A 21399-nucleotide genomic window follows, 5' to 3' on the forward strand; every position below is an offset into this window, starting at 1 on the left:
TTCACAACAGTTCCATAAATGGAAGAGTTAATTTTGACAATATCAATGGTACAGTCTGAATTGATCAACAGAACAGCCTATAACTTCCATACCTCATCATTAGAATCAAACACTGGATTGATCCTCTGTGGCCAAGTCAGTGTCTCACAATTCAACTCAATATCTTCTGGTGTGAACATAAAAACATCAATCAGATATTTCAGTCTATTTTTAGACTCTGAGATTCTGTCATTCAGTTTAACCATGCCCATATTTCTAGCATTGGTAATAAATGTCATCATTTCCATCAGTTCTTCACTGGTCTCTGGTGTCTTCAAGGCTCTGTCTCGGATTACCTTGAACTCATTACAGATACTGAAAAGAAAGGATGACATGATTAAACTACCAATAACATATCGTTGCTTTAATTAGATCTAACAATTTTGAAAAACATACTAACAAACTTATCTTGAAGAACTTACCTAACATCATAAATTCTGTTCAACAGTAAATGGTACAAATGAACATTGAGCATGAATCTGTAGAAATTACAAACAAATGTCCTACTTGAAAAATCAAAATCTATCTTTACATAAGAAGAAATTGTTTGTTTACTTACGCTTGATTTTCTACTCTGTGATCATTTGACACCTTCCTCAGGAGTTCATTGGCCAACTCTCTGGAAGCTTCAGCCAATCCTCTCTTTAGATCTTCACAGTCAAGACGAATCATATCAAAGTGTTCAATACTTGGTAAACCCATTATCTCTGATGCCAAGTTTCTGTACTTGTCAATTTGCTGAAAATGCATAGTTATCAAATGTATGTTAGGTGGTATTTACAGTGAAAGTGACACATAAATTTCTCATATCTCTCATTTATTAAAAATTTATCAGGTAAAAAAATGAACAAGCATTTTTCAGTCAATTGTTCCCTTAAGCCACATATCTTATTGTACGCACCACTTGATATTCAGCAAAGGTATGTTCTTTCTTGACATATTCCTGGATATCTGCCAAAGCCTCTCCATTCACAATGTAATCATACCTCTTCACTGAAATAGGAACAAATCAATTAGAAAAACAATCAATTTTCATCCATAATGCACATTGTAAACTCAATAATGGCTTGTAATTTCTTTTGGTTAAAAGATAAAGTGCTCAATAAAACAAATTTTCTTTGCAAATAAATAATACAGAACAAGATTTGTTTTTGCATTTCTATAATAATCAACCTAACTTTACTGGTATGACATGATATGACATTAGTGTATCAAATATCTGAGAAGTAGCTCACCAAAAGATTCCAGATGATCCTCAGGATCTTTGAAGTATCGCTTGACTGCTGCCTTTAAAGTGTCATTAGCCTTCTTAAGGATATGGTCAGCCACACTAATCTCCATCATGTTGATGGCACTAGCTCCAGACAGCCATTGCTGGATATTTGGTAACTGTTGCATGGCTTTACAAATATGTTCCACAACATATAAAACTGTCTCTTCTAAGTCTTCTTTCATAGGATAAAACTGCATCTTCTCATCATCAAATGTGAGCTCCATTTTCAGGAGAGGAAGACAACGTTTGTCATCTTCATCAAACAGTTCAACATAGGAATTAATGGTTCTGACTAATAGATCTTTCAGCTATAATATAACATTCAAAATTAGAGGAGATGATTACTAAAGTATATCGTATGAATTTGGGAGTAAATACTGTAATTCATATCGTATGACTACATGTATGTATGTAAATACTGTAATCCATTAAGTCATACAAATTTCAGTGTCCAAACAGTAATTTGAGTAAACTGGTTGGTACTTTATACGGTGAAACAAAAAATTGCAATGCTTTAATAATTTAGCCTTTCAAAAAATTGGCTAGTAGAAGTTGACAGTATAACTTTATGTCATATACCTGGTTTGTTATGAGTGTTGTCACACTGTTGTAAAATGAATCAATTTTGTCTGGTTTAATTGAGGCTGTTGTTGATTTGTCTGTGAAGATCTGTATTATATCTTGCCACCAACTGAAATAAAGACCAGGTTATAGATATCTCCTTTAACAAAACACCATGAAAGTGTACAAGGATAAAAATGAATAGTTGGGGATTTTCTTTAATCATCATCAATTCTGTTCAAGTTTATGTGTATTTGGAATCAGAACTAATTTTTTTACAATGAAGTATGAATATATAACACAAACAAGTGTTGATCAGTTTCATCTGTCCAAAGGCAAGTATTATTATGGGAATTAACACAAAAAAACCCATAAGTTTGATCAAGCTTAAGTAAAATCTAAATAACAAAATAAATGAGGGGAGAGAAAGGTGAGTAAACAGAATTTAAACCTACATACCTGTTCATCAACTTTTCTTCTGTCTTCTCTATTTCTAATGTCACATTGTTCTTAAAGGATTCAAATTCTATTGGTCCTTGTGCCCTGAATAATGTAGAATTGAACTTCCATCAACGACAGTATTACAACAATAATTCATACATGTAATAGTCTTTTCAAGCATAGATCTTCAAACTCAAACTTCTATCTTTTAAGTTTATGTAGGAGCCTCCATTTTAAATGAAAAAGGATCAGCCCTTTTTTTGTAAAAATGTTTCTTATCAAAACATTTGTCACATTTTACATGAGGAAGTGTAATAGTGCCAACTCTCACTCGTTCCGTGTGAAACTTATGCATTTAGAAGCTGACTTGGCAACATTTTCTTTTGATCTTCAATACTTTTGCCAAATCTCATGCTGTTTGACAGCCCTGGAAAGTGAAGGCATCATGTAAATAATTGCATTTTATAATCACTAACCTGAACTGGGAGCAGTCAACCAAGACCATATTACCAAGTGTCATCTGACACATGTTGAGGACTTTCATCATGGCTGGGTGTAAAATGTGCAGGTTTTCTCTAATAATTTGCTTGTTATCTACAAAGTCATCATGCCATGGTCGAGAGTAGTCTAATCCCCTGTAATACAAAGCACTACTATATAAACTTTGTTTGAAGTTATGGCATAAGACACAATTAAACCATCTACATGTAAGTTATACCTGTCAGACAAAACTGAGTAATCAGATTCCCTTGTAAAGGATACCATAAGAATGGGAAATTTTTAGTTCCCAAGTTTTACTCTTGTTGAATCTTCAACTTATTTCAGTTCAAGAATACTGGTTGAGATTAGTTCAGCAATGTGTAAGAAATGCAAGATGTCACTGTTTTGTATTCTGCCACTATGAGGTCATGGACAATATATGAGGATTAGAAGAAATGGTCAAAATAGTCAAATAGGGAATTATCTTGAAAATATAAAGAAGAAAAATATTAAACTTGAAATTACACAAAGAGTAGTACATTTGTATAAATAGATGTACAAAATAAACAAAAAAAAATCACCCACTCTTAAAATATATCTTAAAAATTGAAATTAAAAAAATATATATAATGCAAAAGTCACAGAGACAGACCAATAATGCAACAACAAAAAGAGGGAAAGTGAAACAGATTGTTAATTATATCTATATATGTAAAAGAACATCTTATGGCTGTTTAATTAAAACAAATAAGGAGAAGGCACTTTTTTCACCAAAGGACTCGCCTCTGAACCTGGAAACAATTTTAAGCTAAGTTTATATACTTCATCGATTTGTCAAGAGTTTTTATAACCAACTACTTAGTATATATGAATTTAAAAAAGTGCCTTCCCTGTATACATAAAGTCCATAGCCAAACATATGTCATGGGGATTTCATGTCTATTTCTGGAAAGATTAAAATGAAAAGTACAACACTGGTACTTACATAAAACTGTATCTATAACATCACACAGTATGTATCAGAATTCATCAAAATATCATTCTGTATTTAGTCAATTGCATTACAATCATTATGCTCAAACCATAACTTTTATCCTTTAATTATTAAGAACATAGAAAAAGATATTGGTAGCTTTTCATTGACAAATTTGAGAGCTATATTCAGTGATTTGACCAAGTAAGAAAATGTGTTTGGGTAATTTTATCTACTGCAGTCATTAATTTGATATCAGTTGCTTCAAGCTATAATGACTCCAGGACTCATATCCACATATACCTTTCACCAGAACATGACCAATCTATGTATTCAGAGTCTAGCAGATGAGGCTTATGGACTTTCACAGATTCCATAGAAAGAAATATAACAACTTACTAAAGATCTGGAAGTGTTCAAATTATGTTTGAAGCCTAATACTTACTCAGGTTCAGAAGGAGGGGGTCCAGCTACATCACCTTCAAGCCCTTTTACTTCTGGTTTCACTAGCACATGTTGAACTGAAATAAGAAGGAGTTTGATCTATTTCAAATTTGAATGTTTTTGTTAATATAGACACTGTAAAAATAGTTTCAATTATTTCTTAAATCATGGATTCAAATGAACATCACAAATTCAATAAGAATTTTTACACTTCCTTGAGAATTTGAATACAGGGTTTGTCTGAACTAGGAAAACAACTAATACTAGTACCATACAAAAAACATTTTCTAAACAGTAAATAAAAGGTAATCTTTATTAACATATTTCTGAAAGAAAAGGGTTTTGGGATGTTGAATCAAATGGTTTATATTCTTACCCTGAATAGTAAATTCATCAAAATAAGAAACTCTTTTATAATAGAGTATGATGTAGCATCAAGAGGTCACAAACCAAACTGGTGAACCTGTTCATTACAAAATACAACATTTAGTTCAGGAGTCTTACCCATAGATTTCTTCATGCTGCCTGTATAGTCTGTTCTGATTTCATTAAAAAGCTCCTCAATCACCTCTTTTAGGACTGCTGTTTGTTGGAGTCTTTCTGGGATCATCGTCAGAATGTGTTCTGCCCATTCTTTCTGCATTGGTGTAATAGGTCCACTCTCTACACATTTCTTAAGGTACTGATAGTTCAACTGTGTAGGATGTAAAAATACGGTTTTAGTAAATGTAAAAAAAAATTCATATTTGATTGAATTATTAAGCTGGCTCTACATATATTAAAGCTATAAGATCCAAAAGCACCTATCAATAGCTAATATAGCATTAAAACATACTCCACGGGGGCTCAGCTTGATATTATTGCTGAGGTTGAGCCCTAACAATCTAGGGCAAGTATATATTCTAACAACTCCGAATTGAGATTGAATACATGAATTTGACAAAGCATAGGTTTCTGAAACAGAATGTAAGTCGTCATGTAACATCAAAATTTAAAATTAGTTATATCCACCTGTTATGGTCCAAAATCTATTTACACTGTTAAATTAAGAATACTGAACAACCAAAAACTTCTATTCTTAAAGAAACCAAACATAGTAAAATGTTGGACCAACTAAAAAAAACTGGGCCCAAATCAATCTTTATGAGGTATGAACCTTATAGAACAATTTTACAGAGATCAATTCTATTCTCCTTTAAGTTATTGCAGGAAGACCAAGTACCAAGGGTTGAATAGAGGGACAACAATAATACAACTATTTAAAACGTATTTTTTCAGTTGTTTAAACCCCCCTAAATAATAAAAAAATAAAAAAACCTCAACACCCAGAAGGACCAAAAGATCATTAAAACATATAATAGAAACTGTACATGTAGATTATTACATTAGTTACTTCACTGTTCTACAGGATTTTAAAAATTAGTTTTTATTGTGCAATAGATTGAAGTGATGACCATGTAAAAAGTTTGGGGAAATTTGTAAGGTCATGTTTCAGTACACATTATAATTGTATATGCCAATGCAGAGTTTTTAAATATTCTTATACATGTATATCTGGTAAACAAACTCTAAATGTTGGAATGAAACCAAAGACTTTAATAAATACAATACAGATCTTGGCATTTAAATTTTAATCCATAAAATCAATAATCAGTTACAGTTTACTTATTGAAAATTTGAGAGACAAATAACAAAAAACAGGGGTCATTGTGTGTAGCAGCTGATTAATAAACTAAAACAATATCTCAAGTTAAACATGTACCAGTGGTGGGTTCACTGGGTTGATGGATAAAAATGAACCTCCCTTCAAAAGCATAAGAAGACTATAGTTTTGCTAAGGTTTTCATTTACAAAAGGGTTAACAAGTTGAATCAAAGAAGCATTCATAACTCCTCTACAAAACTTAGTTATGAGATGAGAGTTTCAATCATTCTGTTATGACTTTTTTCAATTACTGTGCAGGTAAAATGAATAAAAGGACATTAAACTGATTGACGAACATACATCTAATTAGATTAAACATGGATTATTCAACAACACATGCATTATCATTAGCCACACATTAAAGCTAGGGTCAGCCAACATTCAACACACTGTGATGTATCACTGTTAGTAAATCTGATACATGTAAACATGTAAAATATACCATGAAAATAATGTGATATTTAGGTACCAGTTTTAGTGAATAATTCAAAGTCTTGAAAACAATGATAAAAGTATAAACCTTCCAATTGCAGCAATAATTGCTTGGTAACTAAAAAACCCTATTCTTTCCCAAGTTTTTCCTGAGACCCCAAAACTGGTAACCATAAAACTACAGTACTTCCAAAGGACAGAAAGACATATTAGTAATGTTCAGGAAGGCCAATAAAGAGCAAGTACTTATATTCCAGAGAGTTATCAGGTAAAGAACAGCTATTATAGTCATATTTCCTACAGAATCGTTAGTAAGGTATACAATTTAAGTAGTGACATATAAAGCATGTTAATATAAGGTCATTTATTAATATGAAGCCACACCCACACTATACATACCCTGATTCTACGTTCTTTCCCCATCATCTATCAACATAGGTGCATGATATATATACTACAATGTGCATTGTCTATATCTACAGGTAAGTGTGATATATATACTGACTGGACAGTTTTTTTTCTACTAAATAGAATATCCACTATATTATATGATTTTATTTTCTGCTCGGGCGTTAAACCCCAACAATTCATCTTTTTTTTTTTTCAAAAAGAAAAGATGCTAATTTGTTATGACTAGAGTATTGCATTATCATCTACAATGAAACATTTCGCCAAATAAAAAAAATATGTGTGGTTCCAGTCATCTTTGAGAAAAACAGGATCAGTAGATAGGTTTTTTTTTTTTTAATTTTTAGGTCACTCCACAATGTGTAGTTGTCATTTTCATTAATTAATACCGCCTTTAAACGTAATATTAACTAAAATTCTATGTTTTAAAACCTAAATCCTCTTGTTTTTATGATTACTGAACCAAATAATTGTAGATATAGGTCTGAACTTTGAAAAAAAGTGAAGTGATAGAGATTTACGATTGGTTGGTTTTTAATCATTTTTTTCATCATTTTGGCAAAAAAGTCTAGGGTCAGCAGTAAAAACTTATGTTTTTGGGGTGACCAAAACCATACATATTTTTTATTTGGCCTTATCATTTTCTTATAAACTATGTCTAAATAAAATCTAAGTATTAAAGGGCTTTAACTTCCAGTCAGTAAATATCAACAAAAGCCCCTGATTGCTTGGACTTTGAGACAACATGGATGTGCAAGTACATGTATATAGAATAGGCAATAGATATACAATGTGCAATGTCGCTACTGTCTATAGTCTATAGATACATACCCTGACCTTACGATCATTACTCATCATCTGATGATCAGACATAACATGCATTAATACAACATCATTACAAATCAACAAATGTGTCTGACATAGGATAGTGCATTGCAGGAGGATTGTGAAATGGTCATTTGTTTTCTACATTCAACAAATGAGGGTAATCTTAAAATCGTTATTTTTACAGTCTGATACGAGAAATCAAACAAAATACTATTTTCTTTTCAATAGTTACCAAATCATTTTGGTACTCACATGATTTGGTCTTCAAATTTTTTGTAATTGTTGTAAAAAAAAAGCATCGTATATGTGTAGATTATTAAACAATGTATGGATACAAAGGGAGATAACTCATACCTCTGGGGGATAATCCGGGCTGGGAGGTTTTTCTGGGGCTATTGTATTTAACTCTTCTGTTTCCATATAGTCTTGCATGGATTTTTCAGTTCTGTCAATAAATCAAATACAGAAGAATTAAAATAAAACATAAGTTCAATATAGCAGTACACTTTCATGTATAAAAGCCAAAGTAAGATTTAATTAACAATTTGAATGGTCTATTTAACACAATGCAGATTACTTTTATCTTAATTTGAACACTTAATTTTATTAGAAAATGGGAGGAGACTTAATCCTGAGGGTGTCAAACCAACGATGTTACATATAAACAGATATAGCCATTTATTAAACAAATTATAACACTTACAAAATATTCATCAGCAAAGCTTGTTTAGCATTAGCCAATCTGTAGGTCATCAGTTTACTGTTAGCATAAGGATCTTCAGTTTTCTTTTGTGGTTTGTTAATTGGTGGCAGTCTAGGATATCCATTGGGTCCAATGCTCCCAAGTTTGACCCTCTGTTGTCCATTTGGTGTCCCACTTGACACACCATTAGCAACACCATTCATTCCATTAGCCGATTGTTTTCCACTGGATGCCATCTAAAACAAAGGCAAAAATCAATGTTGAAAAGTTTACTTTTGATCAAACAATATGAAACGCATACTTCATGCATAGATGTCTATGAACTTGAGTGTTTCATATTCTGCAAAAGTAGATAATCTTGGTACTTACGCAAGATATTAAGTATGGGCTTTCTAAAATTGCTTGAAAATAGCTTACAAAATGTTGAATGATTTTCACTTTTGGATACAGAATATTAGGAAAGCAAAACATTGCCTTAATACTGATAATAAAGTGTACAATGTAGCATATTTCTGCATTTTATTGTTCCTGTGTTCACCTGCCAGTTAACATTTAAAATAATACCAAAAGATTATATAAATGAATATACACACAAGCAATAAATCTTGGACATAACAGCTGGAATAAAATGGTGCAGAGGAAAGTCTAGTAAACAAGATGATTATGAAAATAAATTAGTCAGTGGTACAGGAGGAGATATGGATAAGAGAAGAGTACCCCTGTTTAAATGAAGTACTGATGGAAGTACAATTCTGCACAGTGCAAGAGTACATAAATCCTTTGTTGATTTTTAAGTTGGAGCTTTTCTTATACTTAAATGTTTTCACTCTTAAAATACTGCATACTGGTTAAATTCATGAAATAACAGAAACTTCTCTTAATTGAGTATTCTTTAATTTATGATGACAGAAGCATTCACATCTATCTTCTACCAATATTTTATTTCTCAATGAAAATAGGCCTGCTAATCTCATTTATTATTTATACCGAGCATGGCATACAGCCAGTCAAGCAGAATATGTATCAGACAGGTCCGCAGAACTGGTCAGGGAAGTGAATTCAAAGTGAAAGTAACATAAATTGATATAAAATTATAACACGTAGTTTATAAACAAAGAGAAAAATAAAAATTATTCACAGTATCTTGATCAAATAGGCCTAATTATCTTTTTTTGGATGGACAACTGAGTTAACCGTTTACCTATCCTATCTTTCCCCTTTCATCTATCGTCCCCATTTCAATGACGTAACAAATGTAAAAATGTTGAAGTGGGATGCTCGGTTGTAGGCTATGCATAAATCAGGTTTTTTTTCATTTGGAATTTCAACAGATAAAATGTCATATTTTAATCAAATTATTTATACTTAAGAGATATTAGTTGATGTGATGGCAGTATTTATTCTATAAATCATGTCCCATGCTTTTGAATTGAAGTAAGGTACCCATTCTCCTGAATTCATGAGTCATGTACATTTGTAACAAGACTTACAACCACAATTGGCATATTATAGATATTTTTTTTGAATAAAATATCAACAATTTGTAAGACTAAGAGGAAAAGATCAGGTTGAGGGTCAATCACTCTATGTCCAGTACACTGTATAAAAAAATTCAAAAGCAGGTGCTTGTCATGTTTAACAGACAATTCTCACTTAAAAGATGAACAGTCTAAACAAATAAGATGGACGAGACTAACCTTAACACCTGCAGAGACTGTCAAGTAGTTCAAAGCAAAGTTAAGTAACCTCCAGGTTAAGTTAATGGCATATTGCCATGCAGACTGATAGGTAATATAGAACAGGGTAAAAAAAGTTGACATGGGGACATGCATATTGATATTTACATCTCTGCATTGGCAAAACTTACATTTGGCTTCCTGATAGAACTTCAAAAAGATTTTGGTAACACTAGGTTTGTCAAGTTTTACATCATATCCACACAAATTAGAAAAAAATACCAAGAAAAAAGTTAATATTTTGGAGTTCGCACTGGCTTGTGTTGTTATGGCGCAAGGCTCCTAAACATGGAAGTAAGATCGATTCTGATTGGATATATTGAGCATTTGGACTAATCAGTTAGGTTGTTAGGAATTCATCTCGGCTTCCGCTCGGTTACCTTGACGTCATGAAAACAACCTTCAATGGCGGCTTTCTGTACATGACTGTTTAGGTAAAATTACACGTTTAAGCTTATGTTTTTGAATTAACCACTCTGCTAACACATACAGTAAAAATATTAAGTAGCAGTCTTTCTAAAAATCGGACAGAGGTGATTCATGCATGTGAAAAACCCACCCGAATTCAGTTTTATTTCTTGTTCAGAAACAGTTGCTGACTGACTTACTGATCGTACAACCAGTCTTATAGTTTTTCATTTTGTTGTTGCACTTTTGACATAAAAATTATATAGATTGTACATAAAATTTGCACTTTGCAAGAGTTATCATTCTTGATTGGCTTCATTTGGTTGATTTTAATGGGAGAAGAATGTATGATTTTCTAAAAAGTGCATATGTAGACTGAAAAAGCATCCTTTGTTTGGTGGGGTTTCTTCACCATGAATCACTTTACCAATTGCAATGTCTGAATTTTATGTGGACTGGTACTTAAATACATATATCTGCAACTGGACTCTTCATCTTATCAATGCATACTGTTACTTGAATAATAACAATGGTCTTTTTGGGCAATTTTGAGTTTGGTCTGAGAACGGTCAGTCTTCAGATGTTTCATTTTCAAGTTACAGTAAATTAGACACTTCTCAAAAGTTATTCTATACATAACATGAATATGAGTAGCCAGTTGTTGAATACTGTACATACTGTTACTACATGTACTATTATTTTAGTTCCCGTATAATCCCAGTGTCTGAAGTGGTTTTCTAATGTGACTGCCACCCACAGTGGAAAATCGATTTGGACACTTAATCCCGAATTGGATTAGTTCCCTCAAAAATATTTAGCTCAATTGTTCCAACAGTCAGTATGCCATAGATGAATTTCTGCTTGTCATTTTTCTATGAATGACCCCAGAATGGACCAATTCAGAAATTCAACTTCTGTCCCCATGAACAACGTATTTATTAAATATCTCTTGACTAATCAGGAATATCATGAACAGTACTAGCAACCCAGAATGCCATAAGGTTTCTGAATCAGTCCATGTCTCCAAATGACCTTTTGACATGTACATGTAACTTTACATTGTGATGTCATTAATCTTTCAATTGAGGGACAGTTCAATAGCAATGGAAATTTTATACATTATTTTCTTCATTGCCATTCACAAGTATGCAGTCAATTTTACGAATGTAGCCTTGCAAGAAATGGTAGCTGCACTGTCAGTCATGAAAATTGGTAACATCAGTATCATACAATATTCATCAACGATGACTTTTTGTCATTACAGTGCTTACAGACATAAAAATTACTAACAATTTTGCTTATACATGTAAATAATAAAATGGAAAAAGATGAAGCAAAAAGGGCAATAGTGGAGTGATCTAAAATTGCATGTCAAATGTTGTTTTTGTAAATCAGAAGACATAGAAATGTATCATAAAATATATGTAATTAATGTTAATGAAGTGTGAAGTGATTTATATATTCTGAACAGAAATAAAAAACACACACACATTTAAAATTATTTGCAAGACAACTAGATAATAAATTCAATACATTCCATATTCTAATCTTTAAACTGATCCATAGACCCAGCATTTATGATAATGAATGGAAGTGAATTTTACTCAACTGTTGATGGAGAATAACTGTTTTTGTTATACATATGTAGTTGGCCCTAGCAGTTAATTAACTGATATTGTAGTGGAGTTGTGTTGCATGTAGTTTGAGATTGTTGATTAGTATTGTATAGTTTGGTTTAACAAAGTACAATGTAATTAGGATATATAGCTGTTGCCCTGCTATTCTGTCTGTGATATTTCATTTCTTCATAAAACTTGAACAACTTTAATTTTTACTTTGCATAGCATAGTTGGTACTAACTATCAACTTTACTCAGGTTAAAAAGCCTCGTGTCACTTGTTCTGCATGTATTTCTTACAACACATTAAAGATTATGTTCATCATTAAATAAACCTGCATAGTAGTAAATAAAATGTAATCATGACTTATAATACACAATAAATTTTTACACAACTTTTTGAACCAATGTTACACTATTATAGATTTGAAAAAAAAGATGGCAGACCAAGAGGGTAGTGCTCCAACTGAGCAAAAAACAGAAGTTCCAACTGAAGAGTCTGAGAAACAAGAAGCTGTAGCTGAAGTAAGCGAAAAAGCAGAAGAGTCTGCCCCAGAAGTACAAGAAGGTAAATTTTGATTAAACATGTGCACAGAAAGTATCATTATATGTATTAAAAACTGACCTACAAATCATGAAATGGCATTGTCCTTTAGAATTAAAAATTAAATTACAGAAAATAACAGTTAATATTTCTGTAAAACTGATACATTAACCATCACATAAAAAAATTACTAATTCATAATCTTCAAAAAGAATACTGAAAAAGTTTCTTCACAAAGTTTTCTTCTATGCCACTGATTGGACTTTGTTGTTTTTTTTTTTCTTATAATATCCAGATAAAGAGTATTTTATATTTAAGATTTGCCAGTATTAAGCTCAAACCTTTCTATTTGTTTTACATTTATAGCCAAAGAAAAGAAGGAAGATCAATCACAAGAACAGTCGGAACAAAAAGAAGAACAAACAGAACAAGTTGAGGAGAAAAAAGATGACCCTCAAGATGTACAGAAAGAGCAAGGAGATGGACAGACAGAAGAGAAAGTTGAAGGTCAAACTGAGGTGAGTCCAGAGGACCAAGGTGAAAAAGGTGAAGATCAAGCAGAGTTGACTGAAGTGGATGGTCAGAGTGGAGAGAAGGTTGATGGTCAAACAGAAACTAAAGCAGAAGAACCAAGTGAAACAAAACCGGATGAACCAGAGAGAGATAAAACTAAAGAGAGTACAGATATCCCAGCTCCACCTGGTACACCGCAACCTACCCAACATAGTATGGAACCTGAAAAAGTAGAACCAACCAAACCTAACCTAGATGCCACAGCAACAGGTAATTAGTATTAGTATACTTGTACTGAGGAATAAATATATTCCAAATTATTATACTCTGAACCCTTCTTCTATCAAGATGCAGGGTTTATTGTCCATTTGTAATCAAGGAATTGCTGGAAGGTTATGTGTACTTTAAAGGAATTTGAAAAAAAATGTTTTCACAATTTTTGACATATGTTCTGATTTTCATTTAAGTGGTTCACGTCATTGTTTTCTTTCTTACTGTTTGCTATATTGTTATATACAAATAATGTACATGTTTATATATTGCTCTTGTAGCACTTAATTATGTCTGAGTCAGAAAAATAAATTCTTAAGTCTTAACCATATTCAGAGAAACAAAGTTTTAAATATTTGATTGTTTTCTTGTAAAGGCAAAATTAAAGAATGATTTTATAAGTTTCTGTACTTATTTTATAATGGAAAACTTGCACTCATTCACTTTTTGGAGACTTGTAGAATGATTTTGTTGCATACAGTTTATACTTGTTTTTTGTTTTTGTTTTTAATTCTTTGTTATTTTTTTAATGCAGTAGTCATAAAATTAGGTCTTACTAACAACTTCCAATGTTTCCATTACTTTACATGTTAAACAAGTAATTTTCAATGTTTCACTGTGAATTCCTAGGACAAATGATACCTTAAATTGTATACCATTGAGAAGCTTAGAAAATAAGGCTTTCAAATTCATTATTCTAATGGTACAATGACCATAGAAATTCTCCCAAAATTTACTTGAAAAAAATACTGAAAATCAACATTTTTCCCTTTTCTGCTAACTGACAGCATGGAGGCAAATTACTCACACATGTAAACAATATTCATACACTTTTGTAGTAAATTACAAATATGCACAAAAAGTGCACATTCTCATCTTTATTTTGACTACTTTTGATCAGAATACACACAAATAATGCACTTACAATGCATATTTCTAGGTTCAGTGTGTTTTTTGTACTACATAGGGAGGGGGATGGCCATTTGACCCGGAAGTGGTAAGTGAAACCTTAGAAAAATATTTGTTTTAATTTTCTCTATATAAACCATTATGTTTCTATGTAATTTCAGTTAAAATTGTACTGATGCCCAGTGGACAAGTGGTGACACTGGCCTGTACATTAGGACAGACGTTGAAAGAGTTAAAAGACCATTTTGCTACTGAGTTGAAGATGCAGTTTAACATGATGTACTTAATGTTTGATGGTAAGTCTGGAATTAAGAATACTCCAGCTCATTATTATCCAAATTAAAAATAGTTTCATTTTTAAAAATCAGATTAATGTTAATAAATTATTGGAAGTCATATGTAAATTAGCTAGTTAGTATATGTTTATGAAATATTGTACAACACTGGTTTCATTTACTAGTGCAAAAGTTCTGAAAATTTTACTATTTTCATAATTTTTTTTTCAGGAAAGCAAGCTGATGACAATTTAGCACTGGCTGACTTAGGTGTAGGACCCAATGGAACTGTGCAGTTAGAATTACAATCCACTGACCCTGTAAATACCCCAATCAAAACTTACCGTCCCAAACAGGAATACCACATGCCTGATGTCATCACTGTGAGAATACAGGGTGGTGAAGGTAAGAACATGGCTTTTTTTGGGTAAAGATGTAGCCTTCTTAACTCTGTAAAACCTTCCATTTTGTTTTGTCTTAAGAAGGTACTTTCTAAACCATACCTTTGAAAAACATCACACTTTTCTCTTCTAATCTTACATAAAAAAAAATTAATATCAATCACATCAAAATTGAAACAGTGGAAAGAAGTATGCAGTCATCTGAAGTATCTCCTTGTCATTGACAAGTGTCTACCAATATTTTTTTCTTTTTCAGAGGGTGAAGAAGCAAGGGATGTGGTTGTAGAGATTGAGCGAGCCACAAGGAAAAAGCCATTTATTGGGGGATACAAACACAAACAGTCTGGGGTAGAGTATCACCATGCTTCAGCTCAAACTATGAAGAAACAACCTCCACCTTCACTTGTCCCTAAATATTGTAGAGATACACAAACTGTTGAACAGAAGCACCAAGTACAACAAACAACCAATGACATGTCAACACAGATGACAAAAATTGGTGTGTTCATATCAAATAACCCAGACAAACTGATGACACCAGGCAAATATACTACAGCTGATGATCATCATTATATGATTTTACAAAGAGTAAGTCATTTATTCATAAAAACTTCATTTTTGTGTCTCTGTTTTATGGGGAAATATGTATACCATACTAGTAGGTATACCAAACATGACAGTACATGCAACTCCATGTTGGTTTCGTTTAGAATATTAAAATGTCAATGATAAACATGTTCTTCAATGAAAGACGATACATCAGGTCAATGGTATATTGGTATATACACTGTAACCACTTTAAAAATGGTTAGTCACTCATTAAATTCTACACTTCCTGAAGGTTTGCAAATGCATTTACAGTAGTTTAATAAATATAGAAAATTTGGATACAAGTAGTAAACAAAATTAATTATTTCTGTTTGTTTTACAGATAATAATTATTCAGAAATACTATAGGAGATGGTTAGCGAAGAGATATGTAAACAAATTGAAAGAAGACAAAAAACGTAGAGAAGAATTTGAGAAACAAGAAGAAATAAGAAAGAAAAAAGAAAAAGAAGAGAGAATTAGGAAAGAATTCCAAAGAAGAATGAATCCAAAAACAAAAGAAGATTTTGATTTATTATATCATGCTTTGGAGAGTATGTTGTCACTATTTACACAAATTAATCTTTTGTTTTGTCAAATTATCTCCCTTGACACAATGTCTTATCACATTTATTAACATCCAGTGTACCTTTGATGGTACATAAAAACGTCTGCTTAGTTTTTATTGTAGGTGATAAACTTAAGCTGAATTTTCTAATAAGAACATTCATTATGAAAATTACAACAGAAGGCTCTTGATAACATAAGAAACTTTCAGTAATAGAAATCAAAACACTTTCTGTTAAATATGAAGGCATAAACATTTTTAAATGACTTGCATTGTTCTGTAGAATGGAGATTAGAAGAAATGGAGAGAATCGATCAAACTTTGACTGGTGCTGAACGTAAAGCAGCTTTATGTATGTTATTGGATCAGGAAACACAGTTGATATCAGCTATTGGTAGACACAAGATAGAGGCTGATGGTGAGAATAAAGATAAAAGAATACAACAGTTTCTTAGCAAGGTATTTAAATTTTTACAATGGCCATATAGAAATTGAAACAATCATGTCAAATTATTTTTTCTAATGTTGGAAGGTTTATTTTTAGTTTTATGATTTTGCTATTATCCAACCATAATTATGATCTGTTGAAACATGATGAAGTTTAATATTTTTTTTTATTGAAATGGATTAATTTCATTATGCAATACTTTCCTTTGGTAAGTTGATTTATAACTAAATGACATTAAATATTGTGAATTTTTAATATAGGCGGCTGCTCCAAAGAAATGGAAAGGTTTTGATGGTAAAACAACTGAAATGGATACACCATACACAATTAGAGCTAAAGAATTACAGGATATTTATAACAGTATAAACATGAAGTATCTGACACAGGATGAAAGATTAGATGTACTACTTACATTGAAACACACTGTTAAGGTATACAAATAATGTTCTCTGTAATCAATATATATCCTTATTATATGTAATGTGGAGGGTATTTTTCTCCATTTTAAGACACTGAAGGATAATATTTTTCCCTCAAGATAAAACAATTTCCCAAATTTAGTAAATAATATCACAGGGAAAACTTGAACATTTCCATGTTTTTCTTTATCCAATTGAAATACTAATTTTTCAATGTTCCCTTAAAAGAAAAAGAATTACCATATGGTACAATTATTATGGTGTAATTTTAGGAACATGACTGTAAACTTACTCAAGAAATAATAGAGCTGATAGATAGAGAGGCTGATCTTCTAATGAGAGGAGTCAGAGAAAACAATTTAGATGGTCTTAGGAAGAGAATTTCCACCCTGTTTCTACAGTATATCAAGACACCTACCTTCAATCCTGAGGCTGCCAAACTTCTTAAGGTTAACTTTATTATACACACAGATGCATCTATAAACAGATATCTTATTATTACCATCTGTGAATGTTTCATAGATTTTTAAACTACCTTTCCTGGTGCTATATATTGCAAAACAATGGAAACAATAATAAATAAAAAGAAAGGCACAAAAAGTGAAAACCTTTCAGTAAATTGCTGCATCATATGCTTCTATATCATCTGTGTTTTATTCAAAGAAATTTTTCACATTTAAGTCACAATAATTTGTTCCAGAAAGAAATGTATGCTTGCATATTAAAATATTTATGTTACAATTATGTACTTACTAGTACATTTGAGTAGCAATTTTTCTACATTGTTTCTGACTTTACAGGTACCTCAAGATCCTTCAGTGCTACGGAAGAATATCTATTTCTGTCCAAGCTGTAACCAGTACCTGCCTTCGACAGATTTTGCTCTGTCTTCTAATTCTCGTAATGTTGGTAAATGTAGAAGATGTGCTAAGATTGATAATGATGCTAGAACAAGGCAAGACTTTAGTACTTACCAACATATGCTCAAATGTCTTCGGAAATCAGAGGAAGGCCAAAGAGATGGTTCAAGGATTGCTTTCTTGTTACAAGTAAGTGTTATATAGAAAAATCATTGCTGTTTCAAAAAATATATATCAATTACACCCCCCTCCCCTTCCCATGCCAGAATGGGTCTTCAATGACTGGTCTTGAATAACAAAAAACATTTTCATTGTCAAAGTGTATTCAGATAATGTTTCTTCAAGCAATACCTGCTTAGTACAAATGGTCATATGTATATTTTCATAAACTCATGTTAATTTTGTGGCATACTTTTATAGGAACAAGATCTACGTTATTTGGTGGAGAAGATCTGGAGTGGTCAGAGTATATTGAGTGCCTGGGAAGATCTGTATGATCTGACATTTGTACGCTGGGATAAACACCAAGAATGGTCTCCATGGAACTGTATCTTGCTTACAAAAGATGAAGCTGCTTCTCATGTTAAGCTTGTTGATCTTGAAGAGGTTAGTACTGAGTTTGTAGTTGGTTTTAAGAAATTTGCAAATAAAAGAAAGTGTTCTGGCATATCCTTCCATATTTATATGTTTTTATAGGTATGAAAAAAATAATGAAGAATTTACTTTGTTTACTGGAAAATCTCCTGTATTGAGCATCTAAAAAAGTGTACATTCTTTTGTTTCATAAACAAACCAATATTTTTCATTTTTCACCAAAACAAAAGTTCACAAATTAAATTATATGTTCTTCACATAGAAATGATCCCCATGACACAACAAGTGTTAATTGTAACACTAAGTTGCCTAAAACTGGTCCAAAAAATAAATTTATTTACAGTGCCTTGCTACTCACCAGTTTAAGGATTTCATCAAAATAATCTCTTTTAACAGTGGTTTTCATTGAGTGGTTGCATGCATGAAAAATTATGATATTAAATAATTCCATATTTTAGGGTTATGGACAAGTGTTCATGCACAGAGTTAAACAGAAGCATACACTAGCCAGGAACTACTTCTCTAGACTGCCAGGAATGGCAGAACATGTTCGAGAGAGAGCTAATGAGAAAACAATGTCACTAGGACCCTCAGTGGCAGGCCAACCTGCTCCTGTGCAACAAAGAGCTTGACAATCTGAAAAAAAAATGAAGAATGCCATGTTAAATGCACTAATGGAACACAACATCAAGTTTCAAGCCAATTAAATTTATAAAGTCATGAAATTTATTTAAACTGCTAGCATTGGGTTTCTTAGCACTCACAATAAAAATGTGAAGAATGTTATTTCTTATAGAATATATAGTCATGTCTTTCATTTATAAAAGGCCGATATTGAGATATTTATTTGGCTTGAAGTTTGTGGGATTTTGAAGTAATGGAATGCATTTACAGGTCCTATTAGGTGTAAAGATTTTATTATAATGTGATTATGTTTAAAACTCAAGATGTGAATGAAAGAAAGAGAGCTAGGATGAGCCATCCAAGTGTCTGATGAGAGGGAAGAATGTGATTGAAGTAATTTTTCTTATCTGTGATATTTAATAGATTTTAAATTATGATATAAACAATAAATTTTATGATGTATATAAATAATTGTTTCATCTCTTTCATTACTGTGAGTAGGCTGATCTGTTCTGGTGATCAGAATACACACCCACAAAATATGTAAGCTATCAAGGTACACTCACATTTAAGCATTTATAATACAAAGCTTTGCCAAATGCAGCATGATACAACTGCAGTGGTTCAACCCTGAACAGTTGGGGCTAGTGTGGACACATTATTAGTTTTTGGCACACTTAAGCATAGGAACTTAAAATTCATTACGGACACAACAAATGGTTTGGACACTAAATTGCATAAAATTTTAAATTCAAATAAAAAATTTCAAAATCAGTCCAAAAATAAAAATGTTGATTTGTATGGGGTGTAGCCCATTTGAACCCTTTTAACTCAAAAACCATAAGAGATATCTGGAATCAAATTGAAAAACCCAGGCTGGGATATGTATGAGGAATCAGATTAAAATTTGTTTTTGAAATCAGACCAAAAATAAAGTCAATTTTTTATGGTGTGGCCCCTTTGACCCCTTATCAGAACTCTGAAATCTGTATGCAAAATTCAGATAGGGATTTTTATGAGGAATCCAATAAAGAAAAAACATTTTAGAAATCCGACCATAAAAAACAAGAGGCTCCCAGGAGCCTGAATCGCTCACCTAGTTAAATTTTGTCTTTCAAGGGCAATAAAGTTAACAAGGAGTTGTCCAACAATTTTGACTCAAGAAGACTTTGGTAGGACTTATCATAAGGATAATTTCAGCAATTGAAAGTTTCTATCATAGTTTTCAAGATATTGACTGATAACTGTAAAAAAAAAATCATCTTTCAAGGGCAATAACTCTTACAAGGAGTCGCCTGATGATGCTGATCCCTGAAGACTTTTGAAGGCCTTATAATAAGGGTCATTTCAGCAATTGAAACAGTTCAGCTAAATATGTGAAAAAACTACTGTCTGACCCCCCATGTTCTATTTTTAGTAATAGTGGCCATTTTTTCAACGAATCAAAAATCCCCACAGCAGTTCTATGCAGGATACCCCAAGAAACATTCATACAATGTTTGATTCTGATTGGTCGGTTAGTGTCAGAGGAGAAGATTTTTGAAAGAAATAACATTAAATATAACAAAAAAAACCATTGAAAAAGGATAATAACTCCAACATGACTTAACAGATTAAAATGAATATTTGATAACAGATTGATCAGAAATTGGCAACACCTAACAGTTTTGGAGATATAAGCAAAAAACTACTGTATGACCCGTATGTTCTATTTTTAGTAAAGGTGGCCATGTTTTTCGATAGATAAGAAATCCCCACGTCAGTTTTATGCAGGATATCCCAAGGAACATTCATACCAAGTATGGTTCCAATTGGTCTAGAAAAAAATAGCCAGAAAAAACGTCAAAAAGGGCAATAACTCCGACATGGCTTCACAGAAAAGTCTCACTAACCACTTCCGGGTCAAATGGCCACCAATAGTACCAAAAACACACTGAACCTAGACATATGCATTGTAAGTGCATTATATGTGTGTATTATGATTAAAAGTAGTCAAAATAAAGCTAAGAATTTGTACTTTAAAATCATATATGTAATTAACTACAAAAGTGTATGAATATTGTTTACATGTGTGAAAAATTTGCCTCCATGCTGTCAGCAGAACAGGTAAAAATGTGGATTTTCATTATTATTTATTCAAGTAAATTTTGTGAAGAATTTCTACAATCGTCGTACCATTAGCATAATGATTTTGGAAGCCTTATTTTCCAAGCTTCGCAACGGTATGCAGCTTTAAGATGTCATTTGTCCTGGGAATTCACAGCGAGACTTTGAAAATTACTTTTTTAACATGTAAAGTAATGGAAACGTTAGAAGTGGTTAGTGAGACCTTATCAGA

The 21399-nt window shown here is 32.0% G+C and overlaps 2 protein-coding genes across 10 annotated transcripts in view; one reads left to right on the plus strand and one right to left on the minus strand.

The window, feature by feature from the left end:
- The window catches only part of LOC148627584 (dynein axonemal heavy chain 12-like), a 42763-nt gene extending 32449 nt beyond the window's left edge, over positions 1–10314 (minus strand). For 4 of the 9 annotated variants that reach the window (XM_088575444.1, XM_088575409.1, XM_088575427.1 and 1 more), the window contains exons 1-13: positions 9984–10026; positions 8287–8522; positions 7938–8028; positions 7587–7613; positions 4716–4905; positions 4213–4288; positions 2791–2949; positions 2333–2416; positions 1892–2003; positions 1275–1620; positions 941–1032; positions 599–777; positions 93–354 (exon numbers count right to left, since the gene is read on the minus strand). In XM_088575444.1, the coding sequence (XP_088431570.1) occupies positions 93–354; positions 599–777; positions 941–1032; positions 1275–1620; positions 1892–2003; positions 2333–2416; positions 2791–2949; positions 4213–4288; positions 4716–4905; positions 7587–7613; positions 7938–8028; positions 8287–8522 (1854 nt within the window). In that variant the 5' untranslated portion in view covers positions 9984–10026. Of the gene's footprint in view, positions 1–92; positions 355–598; positions 778–940; positions 1033–1274; positions 1621–1891; positions 2004–2332; positions 2417–2790; positions 2950–4212; positions 4289–4715; positions 4906–6746; positions 6774–7586; positions 7614–7937; positions 8029–8286; positions 8523–9983; positions 10028–10153 lie in introns of those variants that run through there. The other 5 variants (XM_088575464.1, XM_088575436.1, XM_088575452.1 and 2 more) reach the window with 4 other exon arrangements.
- Positions 10315–10355: 41 nt separating this feature from the next.
- On the plus strand, positions 10356–19532 carry LOC148627585 (IQ motif and ubiquitin-like domain-containing protein). The gene is made up of 13 exons (XM_088575477.1): positions 10356–10456; positions 12473–12616; positions 12959–13375; positions 14446–14580; positions 14791–14964; positions 15217–15548; positions 15892–16102; positions 16400–16575; positions 16825–16995; positions 17256–17432; positions 17784–18032; positions 18264–18449; positions 18896–19532. Exons 2-13 carry the CDS (start codon positions 12487–12489, stop codon positions 19067–19069), a joined length of 2532 nt encoding a protein of 843 aa, XP_088431603.1. The 5' UTR covers positions 10356–10456; positions 12473–12486; the 3' UTR covers positions 19070–19532.
- Positions 19533–21399: the final 1867 nt, after the last annotated feature.

Source organism: Perna viridis, chromosome 1 (genome assembly GCF_037379345.1).
Source record: "Perna viridis isolate PV_CMFRI_1.1 ecotype Kerala chromosome 1, ASM3737934v1, whole genome shotgun sequence".
Classification (NCBI taxonomy): domain Eukaryota; kingdom Metazoa; phylum Mollusca; class Bivalvia; order Mytilida; family Mytilidae; genus Perna; species Perna viridis.

Bases quoted from the DNA above. Each gene is read 5' to 3' on its own strand.
- LOC148627585 (XM_088575477.1), top strand. From the start codon at position 12,487: ATGGCAGACCAAGAGGGTAGTGCTCCAACTGAGCAAAAAACAGAAGTT. The intron at 12,617-12,958 runs GTAAATTTTGAT...TTACATTTATAG, and splicing joins TGCCCCAGAAGTACAAGAAG to CCAAAGAAAAGAAGGAAGAT. The intron at 16,103-16,399 runs GTATGTTGTCAC...ATTGTTCTGTAG, and splicing joins ATTATATCATGCTTTGGAGA to AATGGAGATTAGAAGAAATG.